General features: G+C 40.5%; 1 protein-coding gene across 1 annotated transcript; it reads right to left on the bottom strand.

Moving 5' to 3' along the window:
- Window positions 1-2,447: 2,447 nt before the first annotated feature.
- LOC121080574 (soluble lamin-associated protein of 75 kDa-like) lies at window positions 2,448-26,780 on the bottom strand. The gene is made up of 12 exons (XM_040578694.1): window positions 26,646-26,780; window positions 25,033-25,132; window positions 21,565-21,650; window positions 19,433-19,604; window positions 13,727-13,906; window positions 12,134-12,262; window positions 11,811-11,923; window positions 8,714-8,768; window positions 8,168-8,306; window positions 6,095-6,260; window positions 5,006-5,209; window positions 2,448-4,239 (listed from the first exon to the last, which is right to left on the bottom strand). Exons 1-12 carry the CDS (start codon window positions 26,778-26,780, stop codon window positions 3,691-3,693), a joined length of 2,028 nt encoding a protein of 675 aa, XP_040434628.1. The 3' UTR covers window positions 2,448-3,690.
- Between the last annotated feature and the right edge of the window lie 300 nt (window positions 26,781-27,080).

The raw sequence follows: 27,080 nt of genomic DNA, 5'->3' as shown, positions 1-27,080 counted from the left end.
ATAGCTGCCTTGGAGACAGAGGAAACTAAACAGCTGTCTACCTTGCCCAGTCTCTCAGAAGAACCTTCCATTATGGGGTTGCTGAAGGTTGAAGAACAACAGGTGCCGATCGCTACCACAGTGGTGCACCGGCAGCAATACTGTACCAACCAAGACTCCCTGATTCCCATCCAGGAGCTGATTCGTTGACTGGAGATCCAAGGAGTGATCAGCAGAATCCGTTCACCCTTTAATAGCCCCATATGGTCAGTGCAAAAGTCTAATGGAGAATGGAGACTAACAGTGGACTATTGTGGCCTGAATGAAGTCACACCGCCGTTAAGTGCTGCCGTACCAGACATGCTAGAACTTCAATATGAACTGGAATCAAAGGCAGCCAAGTGGTATGCCACTATTGATACTGCAAATGCGTTTTTCCCGATCCCTTTGGCTGCAGAGTGCAGGCCACAGTTTGCTGTAACTTGGAGGGGTGTCCAATACACCTGGAATCAACTGCCCCAGGGGTGGAAACACAGCCCTACCATCTGCCATGGACTGATCCATGCTGCACTGGAACAGGGTGAAGCTCCAGAACATCTGCAATATATTGATGACATCATCGTATGGGGCAATAAAGCAGAAGAAGTTTTTGAGAAAAGGGAGAAAATAGTTTGAGTCTTTCTGAAAGCTGTTTTTGCCATGGAACAAAGTAAAGGGCAAGGGACCTGCACAGGAGATCCAGTTTTGGGAATAAAATGGCAAGATGGAAATCATGAGGTCCCAATGGATGTGATAAACAAAATAACAGCTATGTCTCCACCAACTAATAAGAAAGAAACTCAGGCTTTCTCAAGGCACTGTTTGTTTTTGGAGAATGCATATTCCAAACTACAGTATGATTGTAAGCCCTCTTTATCATATGACCCAAAAGAAGAATGATATTAAATGGGGCCCTGAGCAGGGACAAGACTTTGAACAAATTAAATGGGACATAGACCAAGCAGTAGCCTTTGGGCCAGTTCGGACTGGGCAAGATGTAAAAACATTGTGCTTTACACCACAGCCAGGGAGAATGGCCCTACCTGGAGCCTCTGGCAGAAAGCACCAGGGGAGACTCAAGGTCGACCCCTTGGGCTTTTGGAGTTGGGGATACAGAGGATCTGAGGCCTACTATACTCCAACTGAAAAAGAGATATTGGCAATTTATGAAAGGGTTCAATCTGCTTTGGAAGTGATTGGTACTGAAGCGCAGCTCCTCCTGGCACCCCGATTACCAGTGCTGGGCTGGATGTTTAAAGGGAGGGTTTCTTCTACACATCATGCAACTGATGCTACATGGAGCAAGTGGGTTGCACTAATTACATAATGAGTTCAACTAGAAAATCCCAATTGTCCAGGAATTTTGGAAATTTTTATGGGCTGGCCAGAAGGTAAAGATTTTGGGATGTCACCAGAGGAGGACGTGACACGTGCTGAAGAAGCCCCATTGTATAATGAACTACCAGAACATGGTAAGCAATATGCCTTGTTTACTGATGGGTCCTGCCATATTGTAGGAAAGCATCGGAGGTGGAAGGCGGCTGTATGGAGTCCCCTACGACAAGTTGCAGAAACTGTTGAAGGAGGTGAATCGAGTTAGTTTGCAGAAGTGAAAGCTATCCAGCTGCCTTTAGACGTTGCTGAACGAGAAAGGTGGCAAATACTTTACCTCTATACTGACTCATGGATGGTGGCAAATGCCTTGTGGAGGTGGCTGCGGCAATGCAAGCTGAGCAACTGGCAGCACAGAGTTAAACCCATCTGGGCTGTCGTATTATGGAAAGATATTGCTGCCTGGGTGGAGAACCTGTTTGTGAAGGTATATCACATAAATGGTCATGTACCCAAGAGCCAGGCAACTGAAGAGCATCAAAGAACCAGCAGGTGGATCAGGCTGCTAAGATTGAAGTGGCTCAGGTGGATCTGAATTGGCAACATAAGGGTGAATTATTCATAGCCCAGTGGGCCCATGACACCTCAGGCCATCAAGGAAGAGATGCAACATATAGATTGGGATGTGATTGAGGGGTGGACTTGACCATGGACATTATCATACAGGTTTATCCACAAATGCTGGACCCAAACTAGCCAAAGGGATATTCCATACCATAGAGCATTGTGCCGAGTATATAAACTGGGGGAGTTGAGGTGTTCCTTCCTTCCTTCCTTTCCTTCCTTTCTTTGATTTTATTCTTCTCTCCCTCACTCTTTCATTACTACTGTTATCATTATTATTATGTTTATTTCACTTATCAAACCTTTCTTATCTCAACCCATGTGTTTTACCTTTTTCCCCAATTCTCCTCCCCATCCCTGGGGGTGGGGGGTGGGGTGGAACGAGGGAGCAGCTGCGTGGTATTTAGTTGCCAGCTGGGGTTAAATGACAACTAGGGTCTGTTTATTTCTGTTTGCATACAGCACTATTTGTTTACTGCTTTTAAGAAAAGCTATGAACTGGAAAGCTACCATCCCAGGAATTACACCCAAGTTAGAAAGTGCGAAGCACAAGTATTTGCAGCAATCACCTTCTGACTCCTAAAGACATATGTTTGGCAAACAAGCATTTGCTGAAACATCTACCAGTATTCACAATAATGAATGTCTCAACCACCTGAAAGGCCAGAACTCACAGGAGTCATACACCTGGCAGATACAAAAGTTTAATAGTTACCCCACAGCACCAGCTGAGTATTTGGAAAACACAAAGCACCACTTCCATTCAGACCAAAACTAGATTAAAAGTTGTCATATCCTTTTCCTGTAATGTAACAAGTAATCAAGTATCCACTCAACACATGCAAGTAGTTAGGAAGGCAGTTCAAACAATTCCATACATGTACTGGAGTCTACACTCCATACATTCTGGGAAAAAAATTACCCTTAGCAAGACACTCGCTTTGGAAGCTACAGTACTGTGTAGACACTTCTTAATCTTCACATAAAGAACTTAATTATCAGTGCACGCTATGGTAGATACTGCATTGAGGTGTTTCTGCTGACTCAGCTGTTTCAAGTGATTAGCAAATAGTAGTTGGGAATCAGAAGTGGAGTCAATTCTCTCCAGTCTGATTCTCGTGAAAGACAGATGATGCTTATGTTGTTTTGATCTACTGAGTTATACCTTCTTATATATTTTGAGACCTAGAGTTACAGAATCTTACATTCTTTTCATCTCATCTGAGAAAGTCTATGTGGAAGGAACAAGCAGCAAGGAAGGATTTTTCTTGTTCTGCTTCTCCCCACAGTAGAGAACACGAGGTTATTAAACAAATGCTAGAGTGATGTCTTGCCTCATAGAAGTCTATGGTAATTTAAGGGATCTTAGTAGTGCCAGGATTTCACACTTCATTTTTCTTCAAAGACTGCCACCTCAAATATACAAACTGTTCCTTTTGCTAGCACAACTATGTTTATTCAGCATGTATCCTTTATAAAAGGAGGAGACTGGCTGTTTACTTTCATACTCTGATGAAGCTCAATATCTAGTGGCTAAAAACAAATAAAAATATCAAGAACACTTGAAGAAAGGTGATGAATCCCAAAAGGAAGTCCAACTCAGTATTTTAAATGTGTGTATCCTGTGTCCCATATGGTTTAGTTATACCCTAGTGTTTTTAAAAAAAATAATAACTTCCTTACAAATAGGATGAATTAACAATCAATATTTCATTTTTAAGCCAGCTTTCCTTTTTTCTTGGGTGGACCTTTGTAACCTTTGGCCCTTCTGCGCAAATTTCTCCGATCTACAATGGGTACCTCAATTTCTGCTTCCTCAGAGCTGCTGTCAGCAGCCCTCTCTGCCACTGTCTGCATGTACTGATCTATCTGCTCAGCAGATTCTTCTGAGTGTTCTTCCAACTGGTTCTTCTGTACTTCCTGTCCAGAAGGCTGCTGAAAAGAAACACCCTCAAGTTCAACCAATATCAAAGAGCTCTGACTCAAGGCAACAGGAGCCTTCTGTGAGTTGTGCCCTGCTTCCTCATTTTGATCTTCCAATGAGGAAGCTGTTTTGGGCAATACATTTTCAGAAACGGATTCTTCTGCTGCTTCAATTACCATAGAGTGGGGCAGGCCAGAGGGTTCTTCCTTGGGTGCTGAAGCAGCTGCATTTTCAGTGGATGAGGACTTCTTTTCAAATTCTTGGTGTTGCTCTTCAGTGTCCTCCTCCTCTACTGATGTGCTTTCTTCAGTCAGCACGTCTGAATCATTTGCATTTAAAAACTGCAGGGGGAAAGGAAGTGTGCCAAAACAATCAAAGGGACAATTAATTGAAGATACAAGAGGCTGAACAACTACTGCCTCTATTTAGCAACCTCAGAAGCTATTTTAGCATTCAGCATGACTACATGCACAGTCAACAAACCAGTCCTCTCTTCCTTTTTGCACAAGACTATTTTGTGAACTGCATTTGATCTCCAGAATTGCTCTCCTATTTTCAAATTCAAATTATTCAATGGATTATTCAGGTACAGTAAAAACATTCTGAAGTTAATCCGGGGGGAGAATAAAGTTGTTTTACTTTAGACAGAAACAATCATCATTTTGCTAGCATATAACAATCTGCTTTTGCGCTATAAACAAAAACCAGCAAAATCTGTGTTCTAGAAGGGTATTTTACCATTAATTAATTGCTTGTACAGTTCACCAGGGCAGAATTACTAGACAAAGTAAGGACGTGGCTCTTCACTCATATCTAACTAACATTTTAGTGAGAAATAGCTGTTTCATTACTGCCAAGGCAAACTGGAGCAACGTATCTTTCTTTTTGGTATCACATACTTATATGCTCTACTCCTGCGTATTAAAACAGAAACATTAGTATATTCTGTTTATGGACTTATATCTTGTGGCCTAATAATTGCTTCTCCCAATAATTTCATATAATGGTAGGGGCTACTTTCTATCTGTTACTTAAGAAAAGAAAAAACAGCAAGGTGTGTACGCTCTGAAGGAAAGACGACCTGACACTTCATTTCAATTCTCTCACCTCTGATACAGTGTCTTCTGAAGGTTTTGCTGGAGACTCCAGGATTAATGGAACAAACAATGTTAAGGGTTCTTCTCCTTGACTCTCAGACTGCAATTTTGATTCACCACCTAGAACTTCATTTTCTGTTTCCTCTTCAGCCATAAGTGAGGTCTTACCAATTTCTTCGGTTACCTCACCATTAAGAGGTTCAGATGGAGTTTCCTAAAAATCACATTTCTAAGTCAAGATTATGCCCAACTATTGTTCCCAAACACTAGTGGGTGTGTCTGTGATCTATCTGAGAAGCAGCTAGCTCAGGTACCTAGAAATTACTAAGAAGGTATAGCTTAGCGTAGAATAGCTATCCAACTACTTAACCAGCTTGGTGTTGTCACCTGCACTGTTTCTGACAATGGCTTACACTGTTAGGGGCCAAGCCGAGTAGTTTTTATGCATCTCACAAGGACACATGCTGAAGTCCTTCCTTGAAACCATATGTTAACAAACCCAACATAGCATAAGATCCACTTTCTCACCAATCAGTAAGAACATAAAACCCTGGAGGTATTGCTAGGCACAGAGGGTACTCCCAGATTTTAATTCAAGCTGGTAACAAGTATTTGTAGACCAAAGATGGATTTTAAAAAATCAAAGCAGGATTTTAAGGGGAGAAATAAATTATTTCTTTAAGGGGAGAAATAAAAAGTCAACAGTAGCCACCAAAGCATACCAGTTATCTTCAGAGATTTTTTTATTTTAAAAAAAATTGGAGATACTGGATCAGATCTTGACCCTACTGCAGTTCTCCACAATATTTGAGTAGGACAAATCAATTAAGAAAGTTAGGTTGATAGACAAGCTAGAAATTTGCCTTACTGAAGATCCTATGAACTCTATCATTCAAAATAAGTAAAGGAATATTCCCTGATACTAATTCTAAAGTAGCTTTAGCTTCTCAGATATACTTCTCAACAAAGCATTGGTTAAAAAAAATGTAAAAATAATCAAAGAGTTGATAGTCACGTGGATCAAGGCAGCAAGGACCATACTTAAACTGTAGCTGTATTTCAAACTTCTTATCTGCTATCATTATCACATCCAGCTCACCTCCTCCTCATTCCATTTCTCAGGGGGTGATGCACATGACTCCATTTCTGATACAGATCGGTCCTCATTTTCAACAATCATTTCCTCATCATTCTCAACAGCATTCTCCTCAGGTTCTTCTACTACGTCTTCAGAGCTTTCAAATGTGTGGGTAGGAAGTTTCAGCCTGCAGCAGGTTTTAAGATATATAACCTTTAAGTCTTTTACATTAATACATAACTTTGGTGATCTCAGCAGCAGGGAAATTCTTTCATGACCATTTTTCTACTGCTGTATCACATACTTGCCATAGGAAATACAAATCCAGAAAACTAAACACATCTAAAACTAGCCAACTCCTAATTAGGAAAAATACATTAACTAAAAAAATTGCTGTGACAATTATAAAATGAAGACATCTATCCCACTTCCATTTTGTGAATAAGAGTCAGACATGTGTTTAAGTTTATTATTTTAAATTTAGAAAGCAGTAATCAATTATTTGGAACCTGCAAAGAGGTGAGAATGGAAGCAACCTGTCCCAGCCTCACTGAAGAAACAGTTTAAAATTGTGGATCTATAAAAGCAAATATGCTTGTATAAACATTTAATATACATATATTACAAAGACCATAACTGGAAAAGAATTCAAGGTGATAAACACATCAAGGCTGAAGAAGATTCAATCAGCTTGAGATTAAATTTGCAAAAAGCTAAAAGATGAAGCTCTGATGCGCCTGGTAGGTAGCAACACCATCTTAAACATTTATTTTTGAGATGATAAAACTTAGATGTACTGGAAGTATTATATACAAGCAAAGAAAAATGTACACACAATAGATTTGCAGGAGGCTGCTTCACAATCTCATAATAAAGGCAGTATTGGAGCGTTTTATCCCAAGTGCCAGTCTTGAGATGAAGGCAATCCAGAGGAGAGTCCCTAACAGAAGGCCCTGCTCCATTTGCTAATGTGTATGGAAGGGAAGAATCAAGCTGATATCCTGCCCTGGTGCCATCAGGATTCACTGTAGCTCTGCTCATGAGCACCATCTTGTTCAAAGTAGTGGCACCTTGTTGACTCCACCTTGCAAGGACTAAAATACTGATGTTCAAGAACAGGCTAGTCCTCTCACATACCAAGTAGCCAATTAGTAGTAGTAGCAAAGAATTTCTCAACCTGTGGCAGAGTCACGCCATGCCATTTGGCCTGTTCTGAACCAGCTTAGGGCAGCACACTGACAGTGCAGGACAGCAATTCTGTATCTCTCTAGTTCCACAGGGCGATTTAAATGCAAAAATTAGGCTGTAGCTAGCTGAAGAACTCTGCCTCACAGGAAAAGAAAAACAAACAAAAAACCCACACAAAACCAAAACCTAATTTTATCTGTTTAAAGAAAGCTAATGGAATAAGTTTGAAGGATTTCCCAGAAAATGATCATGTCATCTTCAGTTCCCAAAATGAGGGTTTGAGGGTTTGTGCTTTTTTGTTTGTTTATTGGGGGTGAGGGTTATTGGGGGGGGAGGAAGGATCTATTTATTTATTTATTTTAAATAGGCATAGCTCTGCTTTCTGGATGGAATCCAATCCAAATTAGTACTTCAGGCCCTGTCTTGTATGACCTGTTATAGAACACAACTGGTACAATTTTTCACATCCTCACTGGATGGTTATTATACAAGATAACATTCTTTAAACTGGAGACAACACAGTATTTGTGGATACATGTCCAGTCATATTATTGCAAGAAACTATACTGTATGAATACGGATGGTTTTACCTCAATGCATACTCAGTTATAACAGAACACATCCCCTTGTACATACACCCTCAGTCCTCACCATTTTCTTATTGTTATTTCCAATATCTACTGAGCTTTCAGAGACACCAGACATTTTGGTGCAGTCACTCTTTAGGTGATGTCTCAATTTCCTTTCTCACACCAGGCAATTTTAAGCAATTTTCAGCAATTTTAAAATCAAGCACTTAGAGTAGAAAAAAAGCAGAATAAATACCAATTAGCAAGCACACTGGGAGACAGTTTGTGACTGCCCAAACAAAATAAGAAATAATCAATTAAATACGGGCTCCTTTACCTGCTTTCTGACACATGAAGAACATTGTCCTCATTTCCTTGGGAAGTTTCAGGTTCGGATTCCTGGCTATTTTTTCCCATCCGAAGACGTTTTAAATGACTGCTTCGTGTCCGAATGGAAACAGGAGTTATGTCAGGGTCTTGAGGAAAAAAATAAAATAAAAAAAAATAAATGCAAGTGAAAAAATGCAGTCTGTAAGATCTGCACATATTCCTCCCCCCGCCCCAAGTTTCATTAAAGAAACTGAGTGCAAGTAAAACATTTCACTGTGGTACTTATTTTCTGAATATACATGCATAGTCTCTTTACCAAGACTCATAACAATTTTATCTGAAGACCTCAAAATATTTATGAGTTGAGCCTCAGCACCTTAGAGGAAGGCATGGGGGTTTTGGGGTTTTTGGTGGGTTGTTTTGTTTTGGTGTTTTAGTGTGGGTTTTTTAATATGCTTTGCAGATGAATACACTAAGCTTGAAAGTGGTAAGAAAGCCTGCTGGGCTACTAATCCCCAGTAATCACAGTAATGATAATCAAGGTTATTTTTACCTTCAGGTGTGCTTTCATGGACATCTATTGATTCTTTACCTTTTTGAGAATCAGCCTGTGAAGCAAAAGCAAGGCTAATGTTATTCCAAAAACTTCTGAATTGACTGAAATACCTTCATCTCCCTACCTGTGGTTGCATCTTTCTAAAGCACTCTTTCATAGTAATATTCCTATGGAAGAGCTGCTATCACCATTCTAAATTTAAGATACTTATAGGTATGTATCTTATCTCCCAAAAGATTAAATATTTTTTATCTTCTTTACCACAAGCATGACTATTTTTTTCTGCATTTTAATTCTGGCCTCAACATAGAAGATAAGACTTTAAATTAACCTGACATTATAAACAATGCTACCAACTTTTTCCTAACCACTCAGTTTATAACAGGTGTTCACAGAATTAAATGCTAGAAGACTTTTTTTTTTCTTTTTTTTCTCTCTCCTCCTTTATGTATAAACCCAGGGGACTGTACTACAGTAGTTGACAAAATTTATTAGGATAGTTTTATTTTTATGCTTGTATTCTATTTTGTAGCCTGTTGTGGTTTAACCCAGCAGGCAGCTAAACACCACACAGCCACTCGCTCATTCCACACACCCCCCCCAATGAGATGGAGAAGAGAATAGGGGAAAAAGTAAAATTCATGGGTTGAGATAAATACAACTTAATAGGACAGAAAAGGAAGCAATAATAATAACAGTAGTAATAGTAATAACAATGATAAAAGAATTAGAATACACAAGTGATGCACAATGCAATTGCTCACCAACTGATGCCCAGCTAGTTCCCAAGCAGCGATCAGCCCCCAGCAAGCTTTCCCCCTAGTTTATACAATGAGCATGATGTCATATGGTATGGAATATCCCTCTGACCAGTTTGGATCAGCTGTCCTGGCTGTGTCTCCTCCTAGCTTCTTGTGCCACCCAGCCTACTCGCTGGTGGGGTGGTGTGAGGAAGCCAAAAAGTCCTTGACTTAGCGTAAACACTGCTTAGCAATAGCTAAAATCATGTGTGTTATCAACATTATTCTCCTCCTAAATCCAAACCACAGCACTACACCAGCTACTAGGAAGAAAATTAACTCTATCCCAGCTGAAACCAGGACATAGTCTTATTTCTATTGTGGCAGGTAATAAAATATGACAGCCCATGGGTTATCTTAGAAGACAAAAAAAGAAAGGAAAAAAGAAACCTAGAAGAGAGAGATCAGACAAGGAAAAAAACAGAACTTAGTGGTTCAAGTACTTCCAGTACTACCCAAGAAGGCCAGAAACAAGTGGCCATATCTACATTCTGGTGCCTGAAATAGTTTCAGGTAAGCTCTAAATACATAAGAATTTGTAGGCTAATGATAAATCATTCTAGCATCAAAACACACAAAAATAGGGAGCACTAAGTGAAAGGTGAAAATGTAATTTGGGGAAAGTTTTTTTTCTGGTTGGGAGGAACGTGAGGTGTTTTATTTTTGTTTAGTGGTCCAACAATTTTCAAAGCATTGCAGAGCTCATTACAGATAGTGCAGGTGCCAAGAAGAGAGCTGCCAGCAATTCTACCAAGCTATGAGGATTTGGAACACTTTGGTATCTATCATCTTCCTCTTCTGGAAGAAGAGGAGAGTCAGGGCTTGAGTTCTTAACTCACAGCCACAAAAAGCCTAAGAACTAATAATATCCTCTTCTATTTTCTCCAAGTATATCGATGTAGCTTTACAACCAAAACATAAATTTTTGAGGTCATTTTGCTGATACTATCATTATTGGAATCTGAATCTAGAACCCAGTGATGATGCTCAAGACACTGTTACAAATTAAAGATAACTATGAGTTGTTGCTTCTGATCATTTAAAGACTGAAAACATCACTACTTTGCTGTCAGTTTTGCTTTGGGAAACGCTGATTTCCCTCATCTGGGAAAAGGGACGTTTGATTTACATTTCAAATCTAAAGTTCAGATACGAAGAGCCGAGAGTACCAATTCAACCATTATTTCCTATTTTTAATTAAAGCATTGACTTCTATGAGAGTATGGTCATGTGAATACTACAGACAGTCCTGAAGCACACAAATCCATCCTCACTGTATTTGGAGCTACAAGTTTTTCTCAGGCACATTCTGTGTGGCCTCAGAATGCAAACGAGACAGAATATTATGAAGCTGTTCCTCTAAGAGAAATGTATTCATGACCACATATCCATATGTAGCTGAAATGTGGTTGAGATTTCAAATATGTACAAAGGAAGCTGCAATCCTCCTATATGGTCAATGTATAACTCTGAATGCAAGCTAAACACTTCCCATTGTATTGAACTGTGATGTGAATGTGCACTTCTATAAACACTTTTCCTCATTCTCTCCACTCTTATGATGACTATACTGTTCAATAACCTTTCTAGACAGTTTAATCTCAGAGCCAGTTGAAAAACTCTCATTCTCTAAACTGCTAGCAAACAGCTCAAATTACTAGACCCTGACAGGTGTGACAGAACCCTCTACATTCATAGGGGGACATATTCCTCCTCCCTTCCCCCCCACAAAAAAAAAAAAAAGTATTTTTAACCCCAGTTTAGTCCTCGGTGTTACATCAGTGGAAAGCATAACAATCACCCAAAAAGTAACAAAAGCATTTGTCTTTATATATAGTGCAGACTTGAGCCAATTCAATTATAATGAGATGGTTAAAAAGCATTTCTTATATTTTATGGGTTTTTTAGCAACAAAGCAATCCAAAAAAAGAGGTATCACTTTCTGGTGATGCCTCTAATAAAACCATGGGCTCTGTCAGACTGGCTGCTACTTAGACAAAGTGAAGAGATATGAAAAGTACAAGCTCTCTTGCATAACCCAGGACTGTTCTTTGAGAACTTGCAGTAGAAATATAAAGCAAGCATAACATGCAGTTGATCAAACATCCTAATCTGCTGAAAACATTTTTTAATTTCAGAAATGCATTATTTTGTAGAAATTAAAAATATTTACTGAATATAAAGAACAGGTAATTACAGTCAGAAGAACAGGACAAGATACATTATATGATTATAGAAAACTCTTTAAAGCTTTCAAGTCTTTTTAATATATGGAAAACAGTCTGTGTACCCACACTTAGACATGTTTCTAGCTCAGTCTTTTGTCCACTTACTTCAGATTCTGCTGCAGACTGTTGAAAATAATCCTCTGCTTGCAAACTCATATTTTCTTTCTCAGACACCTCTGCTGTTAAGTTTTAAAAGAGGAAACAGGGAAAAGGAAAATTATAGTACCTTTATATAACAATTAACCATTCCAAATATGATTCTCACTGATCTCAGGACAAATTAAAATCTTTCTGCTAGTTTCCATGGGCAATGTTCACAGAAGTCACTGTCGAACAATCTACAGTACAACTTTTACAAAGTATCAGAAAACAAAACAAAGCATCCATACCTGCAATTCTGAGCTTTTCCCTTTGCAATGCAGTGGTAACAGGTTTTCTCTGGAACCAATATCCTGCTCCCTCCACTTCCCACAAAAGGTTATGATGCCCAGGGTGCTTCTCAAGATAGTGCTTACAAGCTGAACAAACATGAGAAAACACATCTTACTATATAGTATATATATATACACTATATACTCAGCTGTACCTCAGTTTTTAAAGTTTATCTGAAATCAAATTTGCAATCTTCCATCATACACATAAACCACCACAGAAAGAACTGATCTACAAAACTGTCCAGTCTCAAATAAACATAATATTGCTTCACCCTACACCTAGTCATCCTTCTCAATAAATCCTTTCTTCAGGTTTAAGCACTTTCCATTATTACCTTAAACTGCAAACAAAGATAGATGGGGCTTTTTTCTCTTCTTCTCTAAGCGCCCACTTTGGAGTTTCACAACTTCACTGGTCACTGTCCCTGCCAATCACAAGACCCAACCAGGATGGCAAGGGCTCTTAAGATGGAGGATGTAGTCAAGTGATTTTAGTTGCCTCATACTATAGCCGCTTGTGAAAAGCACTCTTTGAGAACACAAACACATTGCCATTGCATGGTTTGTCATCTACTCACTGTTCACTTTTGGAATATTTTCTTCTCTGGTAGCCCTCCACCTCTTTCCTCTCAATACACATACTAAACATCCAGTGGATAGGAATGTTTTGATGTTCTGTAGTAGCTACAAGGAAAACTACCATTTTTCACCTGATTCACTATTGATGCATAATCTCAGTGGACAAGATGCCTGCCATATCATTCCTTGGTCAGGGAAATGGATTAGTTATTAAATTCTGCTCAAGACAGTTTGCTGGTTGAAGCCTGACCAACCAGGTCTAGACAGATCCAATAGCAGACAGTGGTACCTGGAAAAGCAGAAAGTTTCCAGTGCCTAAGTAAGAAGGCCAGATGAAAATGTTAAATAGAAGGAAGCCTGACAGATAGCCTAAGAGTAGGCCTTGAGAAACTGGACAAAGGAAATGCTTCTTGCCTGAACACAGTCCCAAGCAACATAGTTTCCAAAATGTGTGTCATTTCCTAGCTGACATAACCTTCTTGGGCTGTTAATAGAAGAGTCATAAGTGTTTTCCTTGTATATTAGAACTGTGCTTTCTTATACCCACATTAAAATAGCCTAGTATGTCCACTTGACCAGAAGTTCTGAGAAAGACTGAATTAAATGACCTTGTGAGGCTTAGGAGTGAGCAAGAGAAAGGTGCTATGAAGATGTACATTAGGAGATCATACACAAAGACAATTCAGCCCACTCTAGAGTCTTGGGGCTGGGGGGGGGGGATATATAGTGGTAAACTGAACATTAGCAGAAAGCCAACAGAGATCCAATAACCTAACCTCACACAGAGGATTAAAATCTAATCAGGAAACCGTCTTCAACAAAACAGGATTTTTAACCTTCACTGAAGAGCAGGACATTTAATACAAAAACTGAGGATGCAGCCACAAACATGAAGCTTGAACAACAGCACTCATTTGGACACATAAAGAACACACAAAGAAAAACAGAAGAATAAATCAAAGAGCTTGCCTATGTACACAAAGGATGACAGTGGGTATCGTAGGCCAAGAGCGTCATCAGTAAAGGAATCCACAAAATCTTCCAACACAATTAGCTCAAAGTCTTTCCCACGATGTTTCTTTCTTACAAACATTGTGTCTAGCACTGGCAGCCGATAAGTCTGAGTAAGAGAAGAGCTACAAATACTTCCTGAAATAATAGGGGGGGAGGGGATAAGAAATCCATTAGTACTTCAGCATTGACATATTGCCACATGTATTTTAGCATATTCAGATAAAGACCTTTATAATTTATAAAAATTACATCAAACTGTATTATTAGTCATAAATATAAAAAGTTATATTACAATTATAAAAATAAATAATCACTAACAGACATTTATTGGTCTTTGGGCAGGCTCCATATAATGATGCCAAGATATATCATAGATTAATATGTTTGAAAGAGTCTGCTAAAGCAGTCCAGTAATACCAGAAAAGAACAGCAGAGATAGAGAGGAAAGGATCATTTTGAAATCCAACTATACAATGCCATAGGAAAACCATACTAAAAATGAAGCTGAAAAAGGGAGGAGGGAAAAGGAGACAATAAAATGCTTGACTTGCGTGTTTATGTAGATTATATAACTCCTCAGGACAAATATGAAGACTACAATTCAGCTCTTGTTTAAGGACTGAAACAATAATTCCAATTTTTTAAATGAAAGCACAAAAAAATCCTAGGATGCTTTACATTGAAATTCTCCCATAAATAATACATTATCCATAATTAAATGAAGATGAAACAGACTGTCACAACACATACGTACTTCAGCATCAGAGGATTCAAAGGGTAGCTTATGGACTCAGTGGTGAACAAAGTGATGCCATATAATGCCATTAAGATAGCATGTCAACTATCCAATCCATTTTCAGGCCCTCATTTTGCCAGTCAGTGTGAATAATAAAAAAATAAAAAATAATAATAAAAATATAGCCCTTTCCTCTGACAAGGCCAAAGAGAAGCATACAGTCTATACAACATATTTTGTCTTCACAACCTTGTACTTTTGAGACCAATGAACATACTTATCATTTATCAAACAAGGAAAATGTGGGCAGAGAGGTTACATTACTTGGGTACCTTTTGAAATACCAGTCAAGCTCCACCACTCTTTCCTAACCATCTGTATCCAGAGTTGCCTTTCTCCGTATGGGCTACTCATTTAGACAATACGACACACAATCAAACATGGGAGAAATATCGATAATGCCTTCGGTGTTTGCTAACTCAGGACAAGTAAATGGGAGAGCATCATAAAAACTATAACAAACAAGCATGAGTATAGCAAAACTTCAGTGACACGTAAACAAGCGTCCCCATTCTAGACTAAAAATAGAACCACTACTCTAATTTCCAGCTTTATAAGGCCACAACAAAAGCCACTGCAATGCAAATACTGCTTTGTGACCACCATGCTACAGCATTTTTTTTACATTAAAAATAATACTGAGAATTATACAAATTATGCAATGCATCATTTATTTTTTAAAAAAATCCACAAAAATATAACAAAGACAATCAGAACAAATCAGCTGGTTGCTTTCCTATATTGATTGACAGACCAGAACAGGTCAGTGATCCGGACAGTTTACTACTGTATTTTTAACAGTTTGCAAAGGCATATATGTATGTCAGATGGGGGAAGTCTCCAGCGAGCCTCCAGTATCACCATTAATCCTGAATTCATAAACCCCCTCTAGAGATCAAACAAAAGTGCTAGACTGTTTCTTCTTGATCCAAAAGTTGATATTCTACAAAGTGCTATCAACATGTTAAACAGCCTACTCAAATATCAGATTTTATTCAGTAAAAAATGAAAAACACAATTAAGTCTAAAATAACTAAAGGGAAATTATAATGTTTTAGAAAAAAAACCCCAAAAACAACAGAAAATCTGTACTGTTAATGACATAAACCTGCTAGCTAAACCGTAATCTCTGAGGGAATGCATGTGTGGAAGTAAAGGGAATCTTTTAGTTACCACCAAGTATAGCTGAATCTTGTGCCTGTAAGCAAAGTTTCTATGTTGTAATGCTATAAAAGTGTTTCAGTGATGACATCTGATGCTACAATAATTTCAGATAAACAGGATCTCTGCATTCTGGAGCTAGGAAAAAAAAAAAAACACAAAAGCAAACAACACAAAAAGAAACAACCAAACCCAAAGCATAAACCAATCCACCAGTAAAAAATTGTTCTACAGGGGAAAAAAAAAGGAAGAAAAAAAAAGCTTTCAGGAATACCTCATTTCTACAATTTAAAATCTATTTTGTAGAATATGAAGAAATCTAAAAACTTTCTCAGATTACTAAAGGACACAAGTATTTAAGCCAGAAATTTTAACTGCAGTCTCGCTTCTTATGAATTCAAGAAAACACCAACTTACTAGGCCTGCAAGGCTAAGAATCATAGAATCATTTAGGTTGGAAAAGACCTTTGAGATCAAGTGCAACTTTTAACCCAGGACTGAAAAGTCCAACATTAAACCATGTCCCTAAACACATCATCTATGCGTTTTTTTAAACACCTCCAGGGATGGTGATTCTACCACCTCCCTGGGCAGCCTGTTCCAATGCTTCACCACCATTTCAGGGAAGAAATTTTTCCTAATATCCAACCTAAACCTCCCCTGGTATAACTTGAGCCCATTTCCTCTTGTCCTGTTCGCTACTTATCTGGGAGAAAAGACCTACTCCCGCCTGCCTACCACCTCCTTTCAGGTAGTTGTAGAGAGCAATAAAGTCTCCCTTGAGCCTCCTCTTCAGACTAAACAACCACAGTTCCCTCAGATGCTCCTCATAAGACTTGTTCTCCAGACCCTTCACTGGCTTCACTGCCCTTCTGTGGACATGCTCCAGCATCTCTACATCCCTCTTGAAGTGAGTGGCCCAAAACTGAACACAGTATTTGAGGTGCAACTTCACCAGTGCCGAGTACAGGGGGACAGTCACTTCCCTTGTCCTGCTGGCCACACTGTTTCTGATACAAGCCAGGATGCTATTTGCCTTCTTGGCCACCTGAGCACACTGTTGGCTCATGTTCAGCCAGCCATCAACCAGCACCCCCAGGTCCTTTTCCACCAGGCAGCTTTCCAGCCACTCTTCCCCAAGCCTGTAGCATTGTGTGGGGTTGTTGTGACCCAAGGGTAGGACCCAGCACTTTTCCTTCTTGAATCTCATACAATTGGCCTCGGCCCATCGATCCAGCCTGTCCAGAACCCTCTGCAAAGCCGTTCTACCCTCAAGCAGATCAACACCCTTGCCCAACTTGGTGTCATCTGCAAACTTTCTGAGGGTGCACTCAATCCCCTCATCCAGATTGTTGATAAAGACATGAAACAGAACTGGCCCCAATACTTAGCCCTGGGGAACACCACTTGTGACCAGCTGCCAGGTGGATGTAACTCCATTTACTACCACTTGTTGGGCTTGCCATCCATCCAGCTTTTAACCCAGCGTAGAGTACACCCATCCAAGCCATGAGCAGCCAGTTTCTCAAGAAGACTGCTGTGAGAAATGATGTCAAAGGCTTTACTAAGGTCCAGGAAGATAACATCCACAGCTTTTCCCTCGTCCACTAAGTGGGTCATCTTGTCATAGAAGATCAGGTTTGTCAAGCAGGACCTGCTTTTCATAAACCCATGCTGGCTGGGCCTGATCCCCTGGTTGTCCTGCACATACTGCCTGATGGCGCTCAGGATGATCTCTATAACCTTCCCTGGCACCGAGGTCAGGCTGGCAGGCCTGTAGTTCCCTGGATCCTTCATCCTGCCCTTCTTGTAGATAGGTGCCACATTAGCTAACTTCTAGGCTTCTGGGACCTCTGCAGTAAGCCAAGAGTGCTGATAAATGATGGAGAACAGCTCTGCGAGCACCTATGCCAGCTCCCTCAGTATCCCCGGGTGGATCCCATTTGGCCCCATAGACTTATGCATGTCTAAGTGGAGTAGCAGGTCACTAACCATTTCCTCCTGGACTGTGAGGACTTCATTCTGCTCCTCCTCATCCCTGTCTTCCAGCTCAGGGGGCTGAGTACCCAGAGGGAAGCTGGTCTTGCTATTAAAGACTGAGGCAAAGAAAGCATTAAGTACCTCAGCCTTTTCCTCATCCTACATGGCAATGTTCCCCACTGCATCAAATAAAGGATTAAGATTATCCTTGGCCCTCCTTTTGTTTCAAATATATTTGTAAAAACGTTTTTTGTTATCTTTTATGGCAGTGGCCAGCCTGAGTTCTAACTGGGCTTTTGCCTCTCTTATCTTCACCCTGCATAACCTGCTGATGTCCTTATAGTCCTCCAGAGTTGCCTGCCTCTTCTTCCAAAGGTGGCAAACTCTCCTTTTTTCCCCTGAGTTCCAGCCAAAGCTCTCTGTTCAGCCATGCCAGTCTTCTCCCTCGCTGGCTCATCTTTCAGCACGTGGGGATGGCCTGTTCCTGTGTTTTTAAGACTATCTTCTCTAAGAACGTCCAGCCTTCCTGGACCTCTTGGCCCTTCAGAATCATCTCCCAAGAGACTCTGTCAACTGGGCTCCTAAACAGGCCATAGTCAGCCCTCTGGAAGTCCAAGGTAGTGGTTCTGCTGACCCCCATCCTTACTTCTCCAAGAACCGAAAACTCTTATCATCTCATGATTGCTATGATGAAGCCATCCTCTGACCACCTGTCCTGGTTTCAGTTGGGATAGAGTTAATTTTGTTATCAGTAGCTGGTGCAGTGCTGTGTTTTAGATTTGGTGTGAGAACAATGCTGATAACACGCTGATGGTTTTAGTTGTTGCTAGGTAATGTTTATACTAAGTCAAGGACTTTAGGACTTTTCGGTTTCTTGGGCCCTGCCAGCAAGAGGGGACACAGCCAGGAGAGCTGACCCGAACTAGCCAAAGGGATATTCCATACCATAGAATGTAATGCTGGATATATAGGCTGGGGGAAAAAGGACAAAGGGGGGGACATTCAGCATTATGGCATTAGTCTTTCCAAGTAACCATTGCACATTCTTGGAGATGGCCGAACACTTGCCTGTTGGTGGGAAGTAGTGAACTAATTCCTTGCTTGCATGCACAGCTTTTGCTTTACTTATTAAACTGTCTTTATCTCAACCCACAAGTTTTCTCACTTTTACTCTTCTGATCCTCTCCCCCATCCCACTGTGGGGAGAGTGAGCAAGGAGTTGCATAGTGCTTGGTTGCCAGCTGGGGTTAAACCACAACACCATCACATCGCCCACCAGTCCTTCCGTGCTTGTAAACAGCAGGTCCAGCGAGGCATCTCCCCTGGTTGGCTCACTGACCAGCTGCGTCAGGAAGTTGTCTTTCACACACTCCAAAAATCTCCCAGACTGTTTCCTCTCTCCTGTATTGTATTTCCAGTGGAGATCTGGTAGGTTAAAGTCCCCCATGAGAACAAGGTCTAACAGTCTTGAGACCTTTCCCAGTTGCTTGTAGAATGTTTCATCTGTCTCTTCATCCTGGTTGGGTGGTCTGTAATAGATTCCCACCAGGATATCCGCCTTGTTGGCCCTCCCCCTGATTCTTTACCCATAAACACTCAACCCTACTGCTGTAAAGTCTATTTGTAGACTACCCATGTAAAGTTAACTACACAATATTTGTCAAACAAGCTCCCTATCTACCTCCCTCCACCCCCTCAAATCCTACAATACACAACTGTTTTACCTGCAGGTTTAACAGAATAGAACCCAATGGCCTCTCCTTTTTTCCACATGATCTTAGCATAGTCGTTGCTACCGTGACAGAGAAATGGGATCTCATTTCTTGCTATTTCTCGTGTCCGATAGATAATTCGATTCAGAACATAGAGAACCACCCTCTCTCCAACAGACTTCACCTAAGGAAACACAGAAAAACATTTTAGAAGAGTGGTCAGTTTAGTTGGTACTCACGCATCAGGGACCTTATTTTTCAAAGTTGCCAGCTAACACAGCTGCAGACATGTTATGGGAGGGTTAAGGTTTAATCTTAAGAATTTAGAAGTAGTCATGCATCCCAGGTTTGAACAGTTAGTGTTAAGGTACCTTGATTGTTTGAAACTAATCTTTGTATGCTTGCAAGCAATGAATTCAGGTTCTAACAAAGGGGTAGCCCTGGAGGATGAAGGAAAACCACCCCAAGGCCAGTGATTCCAGGCCAAGAAAGAGTAAGAGACCGACATGACCTGATTTAAGGCTGTATATGGGGACTACAAAGGAGAACTCTGGCCAACTGAATAGAGCAGTGGGCAGATTTGCAGACTCTTGAGACCACCAAAGACTCCCGCTCTGGACAATTGGGCATGTGCGAGGGAGAGGGTGAATATTATAATTAGTTTTGGGTAATCTCATTAATATGTATGTCTTTTCTGGGAAGTTTGTTGAATATGTATACATGTACTGCACAAAAAGAGCTACCTGAGAGAAGGAAGCCATGCAAATTAGGCAGAACAAACCCTCATGCATCCGGCACTGTAATAAAGAATGCCTGCTTCTTAATGCTACATTGGTGTCAAGGAGTTTTCTTATTCCCGATTTTGGTGACAGACTGAGTCAAGAGAAGCTGTAAGTGCTAAGGCAAGATGAAGCTCTGGGGTTTGGTTGAGACTCAGGAGATGCTCTGAAGCCATAGCAATAGGTGAAGTATAAAGCGCTACCATACACAGAGGATATTTCGCAACTTCAACGTCACTCACAATCCAATGGCTAAAAGCTGAGAGAAGTGCTAGGAGTGGGGTAGTGGGAGGAATGCTTTGATTTTAACTCAAAACTATTTTGGGATTTAAGAATCATTCACCACATAAAATAGCAGTATGCAAGCCTCAGATTTCCCAGGCTAGCAGGTAATTGGAGTCCTACAAAGAAGAAACAATGAGCCTCATGGGGTAGCAGGACTCGGCACGCTCAACCACTGCTGATAGAGTGGCAAGACAACAGGACACGATGCAGTAGAAGAACTAATTACAACAGTTTCTGTGGCATGAAACAAGGAATTCAATATCCTTTTCTCTCTTCTGCAGGCTTCATTTTACACATGAAATTTAAGTTCACCACTATCCTACTCACTGTGAAGGAAGAATGGAGAAAACAAGTGCTCTCTCTTTCAAATGCCCAAAGTCTCAGCTACCCTACCTGTAAGAGACTCAGCTTTCCTGATTTACTCACCATCCTACCATTATGAAGCACACAGAAAACAAGGCTATGTGCCAAACTCACTCTAGAGTAAATATAAATACAAAAATCAAGGATGAGCACCCAGGTATGAATTACACTCCTGGAAAAATACAGGTTTCCAGTTTTGGAAGAAATCAAAACTCCATACTATATAGGTGTCAGCAATGGTAACACAACTCAATGATGAGCAATAAAGTCGATACCAGGCAACTTGCAGGCCACCAGCTCCAACTTGCCTCTATCAAACAGGTTCCTTTCAATATTTTTAGCTTACTAGTCTCCTGATAAGGCCGATAGGCACTGCTATGATAGAATGCACCACTCTACTAAGACGTTTCAATACAATCAGACATACTATGTTCGAAAAAGTAAAGAAAAAACCTCTTCTTAACATCATTAACATATAAATAGCTTGCATATGAAGCTACTGTACAAGAGTCCCTCTTTCTCTAGACACCATCTTCACAACCCTTCACCTAGTAAACATTTCCTCTATTCCCATTGACCTTGCTTTTGACATGAGACAGCTAACTCATTTCTGAAAGAAATGAAAACATTAACATCTCACACACTAGCTATTTGCCATTACTTGCCATTATCTTGAAGGATAAGAATAATTGCTAGGTGAATGTTGGAGCACTTTACCTGCTGAAGCCCCTCTCTAGAAGGGTCAGATGTTCTCACAATGTCATCAATTGACCACCACTGGTCAGCAAGATACAGGGCTACAGCTTGAAAGAAACAAGGGGAAATAAAGTTAGTGATTCTTACCATTCCAAAACAAAACATATTCATTAAAGCTGATAAACAATTAGGAATAACACTGTAGTAACCAAGTTAAGCATCTTCTAGTTGGCACTAAATTTAACACAGCTCTTACTACCTTAGCACAACATATGTGGTGCTATACACACACACACACAGACCCACATGCAATGCTATATTGGGTTTGTGTGACAAGGTTTTGGTAGCAGGGGGGCTACAGGGGTGGCTTCTGTAAGAAGCTGCTAGAAGCTTCCCCCATGTCCAATACAGCCAATGCCAGCCTGCTCCAAGACAGACCTGCTGCTGGCCAACGCTGAGACAATCAGCAATGGCGGTATCACCTCTGTGATAATATATTTAAGAAGGGGGAAAAACCCCAAAACTCAAACACTGTCCAACAGCAACTGGAAGAGAGAAGAGTGAGAATATGTGAGAGCAACAACTCTGTAGACACCAAGGTCAGCGAAGAAGGAGAGGGAGGAGGTGCTCCAGGTTCCGGAGTAAAGATTCCCCTGCAGCCCATGGTGAAGATCATGGTGAGGCAGGTTGTCCCCCTGCAGCCCATGGAGGCCCATAGTGGAGAAAATATCCACCTGCAGCCTGTGAAGGACCCCACGCCAGAGCAGGTGGATGTGCCCAAAGGAGGCTGCGACCCTGTGGAGAGCCTGCGCTGGAGTAGGGTCCTGGCAGGACCTGTGACCCAATGGAGAGAAGACCCCAAGCCGGAGCAGGTTTTCTGGCAGGACTTGTGACCCCATGGGGGACCCAAGCTGGAGCAGTCCGTTTCTGAAGGACTGCACCCTGTGGAAAGGGCCTCTTGCAAAGTATCTTAAGTTTTACTGAATCATTCTATATTTTGTGTTTGTTTGTAAAACAGCTATAGGAACATCTTGATTTTAAGAAGTTAACCTCTGTGTTAGCATTATGTTAGTACTTATTAACCAATGATGTATGGATTGCTTTTCTGTTTGTTATCCGAGGCTGTGTTACTTGAAGTCCCTATTCTATAGACCATAGTAACCTTAGTCTTCTACTCTCTAGACCATAACCAGAGCACCTGGGTTCTACTGTGTATAGGATGAGTTATTGGACAACTTGGCAAGGTAGATATATAGCTGGCCAACTTGGCAACAAAACTTACTTTTAACGTATCCCAAAGTGAACTACCCTCATTATAATACTAAAGAACACACCCACAGGTCAAGAAGACCCTTGCCCAGGTGAAGACCCTTGCCCAAGTGAAGACCCTTCCTCTGCACAAGCATAGTAACAGAAAAGAATGACACAGCAGATATTATAATGATATGCAAATTACTAACCAATTGGTTATTGGTTGGGAGTGTACTACCTTGTAATTTTTGCATATAAATGTAACGGTAAAATCGGCACAGGTGTGCTTGATTTGTGGAGATTCCACCTAGTACCCAGCGCTGCAATAAGGAAGTGCCTGCTTATCTGCTTTGTGTAGATGGGTTTTTCATTCCCCAGATAACATGCCCATGCTGGAGCAGTCTGTTTCTGAAGGACTGCACCCTGTGGAAAGGGCCCATGCTGTAGCAGTGTGTGAAGAACTGCAGCCTTTGGGAAGGACCCACATTGGAGAAGTTCGTGGAGGACTGTATTCCATGGGAGAGACACCACGCTGGAGTGAGGAGGGAGTGGCAGAGACAGCATGTGAATTGACCACAACCCCCATTCCCTGTCCCTCAGCACCACTCAGGGGGAGGAGCTAGAGAAATCAGGAGTGAAGTTGAGCCTGGAAAGAAGGGAGAGGGAGGGGGAGGAGTGGTGGTAGAAGGTGTAAAATTTGTTCTTATTTCTCATTACCTTACTCTGACTTTTAATTGGTAATAAATTAAACTAATTTCCCCAAACTGAGTCTGGTCTTTGTCTGTGATTGTAATTGGTGAGTGATCTCCCTGTCCTTATCTCGAGCCACAAGCCTTTTGTCATATTTTTCTCTCCTTGTCCAGTTAAGGAGGGGGAGTGATAGAGTGGCTTGGTGAGCACCTGGCAGCCAGCCAAGGTCAGCCCACCACAAGCACTCCCTGGTCCAAAATTTGTTTGAAAACTGAGAACAATAAAACCAAATGCAGTTTTTTCGCATCATGATATACAGGAACGGTATCACTGTGCTCCAAACCTCCTTCCAATAAAAACTGGGCCTGCCAAGAAGAGTCTCATTCATACATCTATTTTAATTTTGGGTTGTCAATGGATATTGATTTGAAGAATCAGTCAGCAATATGCAGGCGAGCGGAGGTTATCTTTATTCGGCAGCACTGGGTGCATGGGGGATCACTCCACCAAAGTCATGCACACCGAGGGGGCTTTTCAGTCCCCCCTTTATACAGGCTACTCATACCTATTCATTAGTTTTCCAAGAAATCGTTTACATATTCCTTACAATTCTGAGAATTCATTTACATATCTCGTGCCTGCGCAATGTCCTAGAGGAGTTGTCTCTGCGCAGACTCTATTCCTCAGTGGCCATGTTTAAAGTCTCCGTCTTCGCCACGTTACATGTACAACAGGAATCTAAGACCAAATGTCCCTTCTAAAGATAACCAACCCAAGGACTTAGCAGTCTGTGCATCCGTCATGTGACAATAAGGGTCCTTGGACATTTCCTGACTTTTAACTAAACAAGTGCGTCATCCTTTACATAAGCGGTACAGCATTCACTATTCAATATTGAAACTGTGTAAGTTTTAGGGAGCCAGATGAATGTAAAAAGGCTGATGGCCACATCACTGGCAATCAGGAAGAGTTTGATCCACAGGTATTTGTGGCAAACTTAGTAACCATATACATAGCATTATATAGAAACAGAAGAAAACATGAAGGACTGGAAAGGGAGAAAGGGAAGAAAAAAAAACCAACCAAAGAAATGGTGAGATGTCACCTTGGCCAGAGCTATGTTAGGTTCTGAAGGTAAAGACAAATTTACACTTGATGCTGATCAGCCACTGCTAATAAAGAGCATCTAAATTCATGGGCAACTAATTAGATTCTATGAATGCCCAATAAACCCCTTTTGGAGAGGTGAGGTGTACATAAAGCTATCAAGAAACACATGTACTTGGATTCAGATGAGCACCACGTTATTTTCTACATAACTTCTGAATTCAGGGGGTCCAGTTCTACTCTGATTAGAGAGCAATATTTTATCACTTGTGTATATGAATCCACAACAAGAATAGTATGAGAACAAGAAGACAGCGAACAAATGCAAAAGTGGCAAAGTTATGAGCTACACTAGCATGGAATGAGCAAGGGCCTGGTTACTTGTATTTGTCACAGAAAAAAACAGCAACACACACAGAGAATTCAGTCTTAAAATAAAACCTGTGTGCAGGTCCTCCGGTGTAAACAAAGCAAGAACTTTGTGTGTCTGCTCTCCACCATAAAGAGGAACGAAGCCCACAGTTGACAAGCTAATAGGAACCTGGAACAAGAATGTACAATACTTCATTAGACTCTTGCTAATACAACATTAGTAAAATATACAGAGAACGTTTAGCAGGGTAAGCAAGACAAATGTTGAAAACTGAGTGCTTAACAGTTAACTGTAAAAGACAAGAATCAGACCTTGGCCCGCCCTTTAGACATTTTCTTCTTAAAGACAGACTACATTATAGAGAGCTCTGACTCTCAAGCTTTGGCAGATTTAGCTACAGCAATTTATACTGTTACAGCTCTCTGCTGTCAGCAGTTTGCATTTATGTGCACAACTGAAGTAAGGTGTGCAAAGAGCCAGCAGTATGTTCACTTCAACTGCCCCAGCTACCCAAGCTCTCAAAACTGACAGAAGAAAGAAGCAGGGAGTCAGGCACAGAAACAAACTGGCACAAGCAAAATTACTCTTTGTTGACATGAGCCCTAACATGTCAAGTTGGGAAGGCTGGATTCAAAGGGGTTTTCTTCCCTTAAATTGCATACATTTTAGTAATTCCAAATTTGTCTGCTTGACTTTCCCTTAGGAACAACATGAGAAGAGTCAAATCAATCCACCTTTCAGGAGTTGAGGACCTTTGCGAAAATGCATTTTTATATTGAAATTCACACATTTTCAATATTTAATTAATGCATAAAAACTAGACAGGTATTAATGGTGTGGTAAATAGACTTGCTTACCCTATTTAAGATTATGATATGCTATGTCACAAACAATGATGTTAATACAGGCAACTATTTAAGTATACAGCACCTGCAGAAATGCAGGAAAGTACTCAAGACTGCTTCTGCCAAGGAATCCACAGCACTGACCTTTTGTTCCCACAGGAATCCTCTCAGCTCACTTATTTTTCATTACAGTTACACACCATTGCTTTTATTGGTACTAGTTCTTTTAGAAATGCTCATCTAGACAGAACCAACATTGACTAACTTATCATTCAAGGGATAAGTGTTTAAAGCATGAAGTGTCACAGCCAGCCTCTACGAGAGCGCCCAACAACAGCAGGGAATATTTAAGATAAAAAGAAAAGAATCACTTCTAAAATTAGTGAAACCTGCTGATCAAGAATTGAACCCAACCATGAAGATCACTGAAGGACTGAAATATAGAGAGTGCCAGTTAGCTTCAATAAATCATGAACCCCTTAGTTATGGTGATAGTTTTTTGTGACTATGTGAGTTAGCGTTTTTAGAAAAGAGTTTGATTCCTTGGTTGAGATTTTAAGGGTTGGTTTTGGTTTTTTAAATTACTTAATGCATACAGATCCATTGCCTAGAAGCAGAAAACAGACACTGACACCCAAATTCAAACCAAATTACAAAAAAGAAAAAAAAATGTAAAAAAAAAAAGTAGAGCTTTACACACAAAGAGGAATTTGGAAAATATAAAAGCTTTGCTAAAATAGTGATGTAATTCAATAGCTGTGGTCTGGATATTTTAAATATTTTAAATATACAAGTATATCAAGAAAAGTGGAACTAAGGTACTTGCTGGTTCTTACTTTGCCATGGTCTGGCAGGGGCAAGAATTCAGGACTATTTGGACGCCCACACCGAAAGCTGGACAAGTAGTCTTGTGCAGAGTTCTTCAAGTCCTCATGACTGTAGCTGTTCAACATATCCACAGGGAATGCCATCATCTTGAAATATAAGCAACATTATTACTGCAGAAAGTTTGAGAGATATGATGCACAGTTTATCACATATTCCTGCTAAACATATAACTACGACTGTTGAACATTGATATAGTGAAAAACCTAAAACTGCTGCAGACAGAAGATTCATAGATAACAGAAACATTAACACCCGAGAAAGAGCTTAGCACTTAGCACTTTGAAAAGAGACAATTAGTACCAATCTAGATGAGCTCAACAAGAATGTAAATAAGGAGCCTTCTGACAGTACATGCTAACTGCTAAAAGAAAATAAACTAGGAC

This window comes from Falco naumanni, chromosome W (genome assembly GCF_017639655.2).
Source record: "Falco naumanni isolate bFalNau1 chromosome W, bFalNau1.pat, whole genome shotgun sequence".
Classification (NCBI taxonomy): Eukaryota; Metazoa; Chordata; class Aves; order Falconiformes; family Falconidae; genus Falco; species Falco naumanni.
The sequence above is the reverse complement of the archived record's forward strand: the minus strand, read 5'-3'. Positions and strand labels throughout refer to the sequence as shown.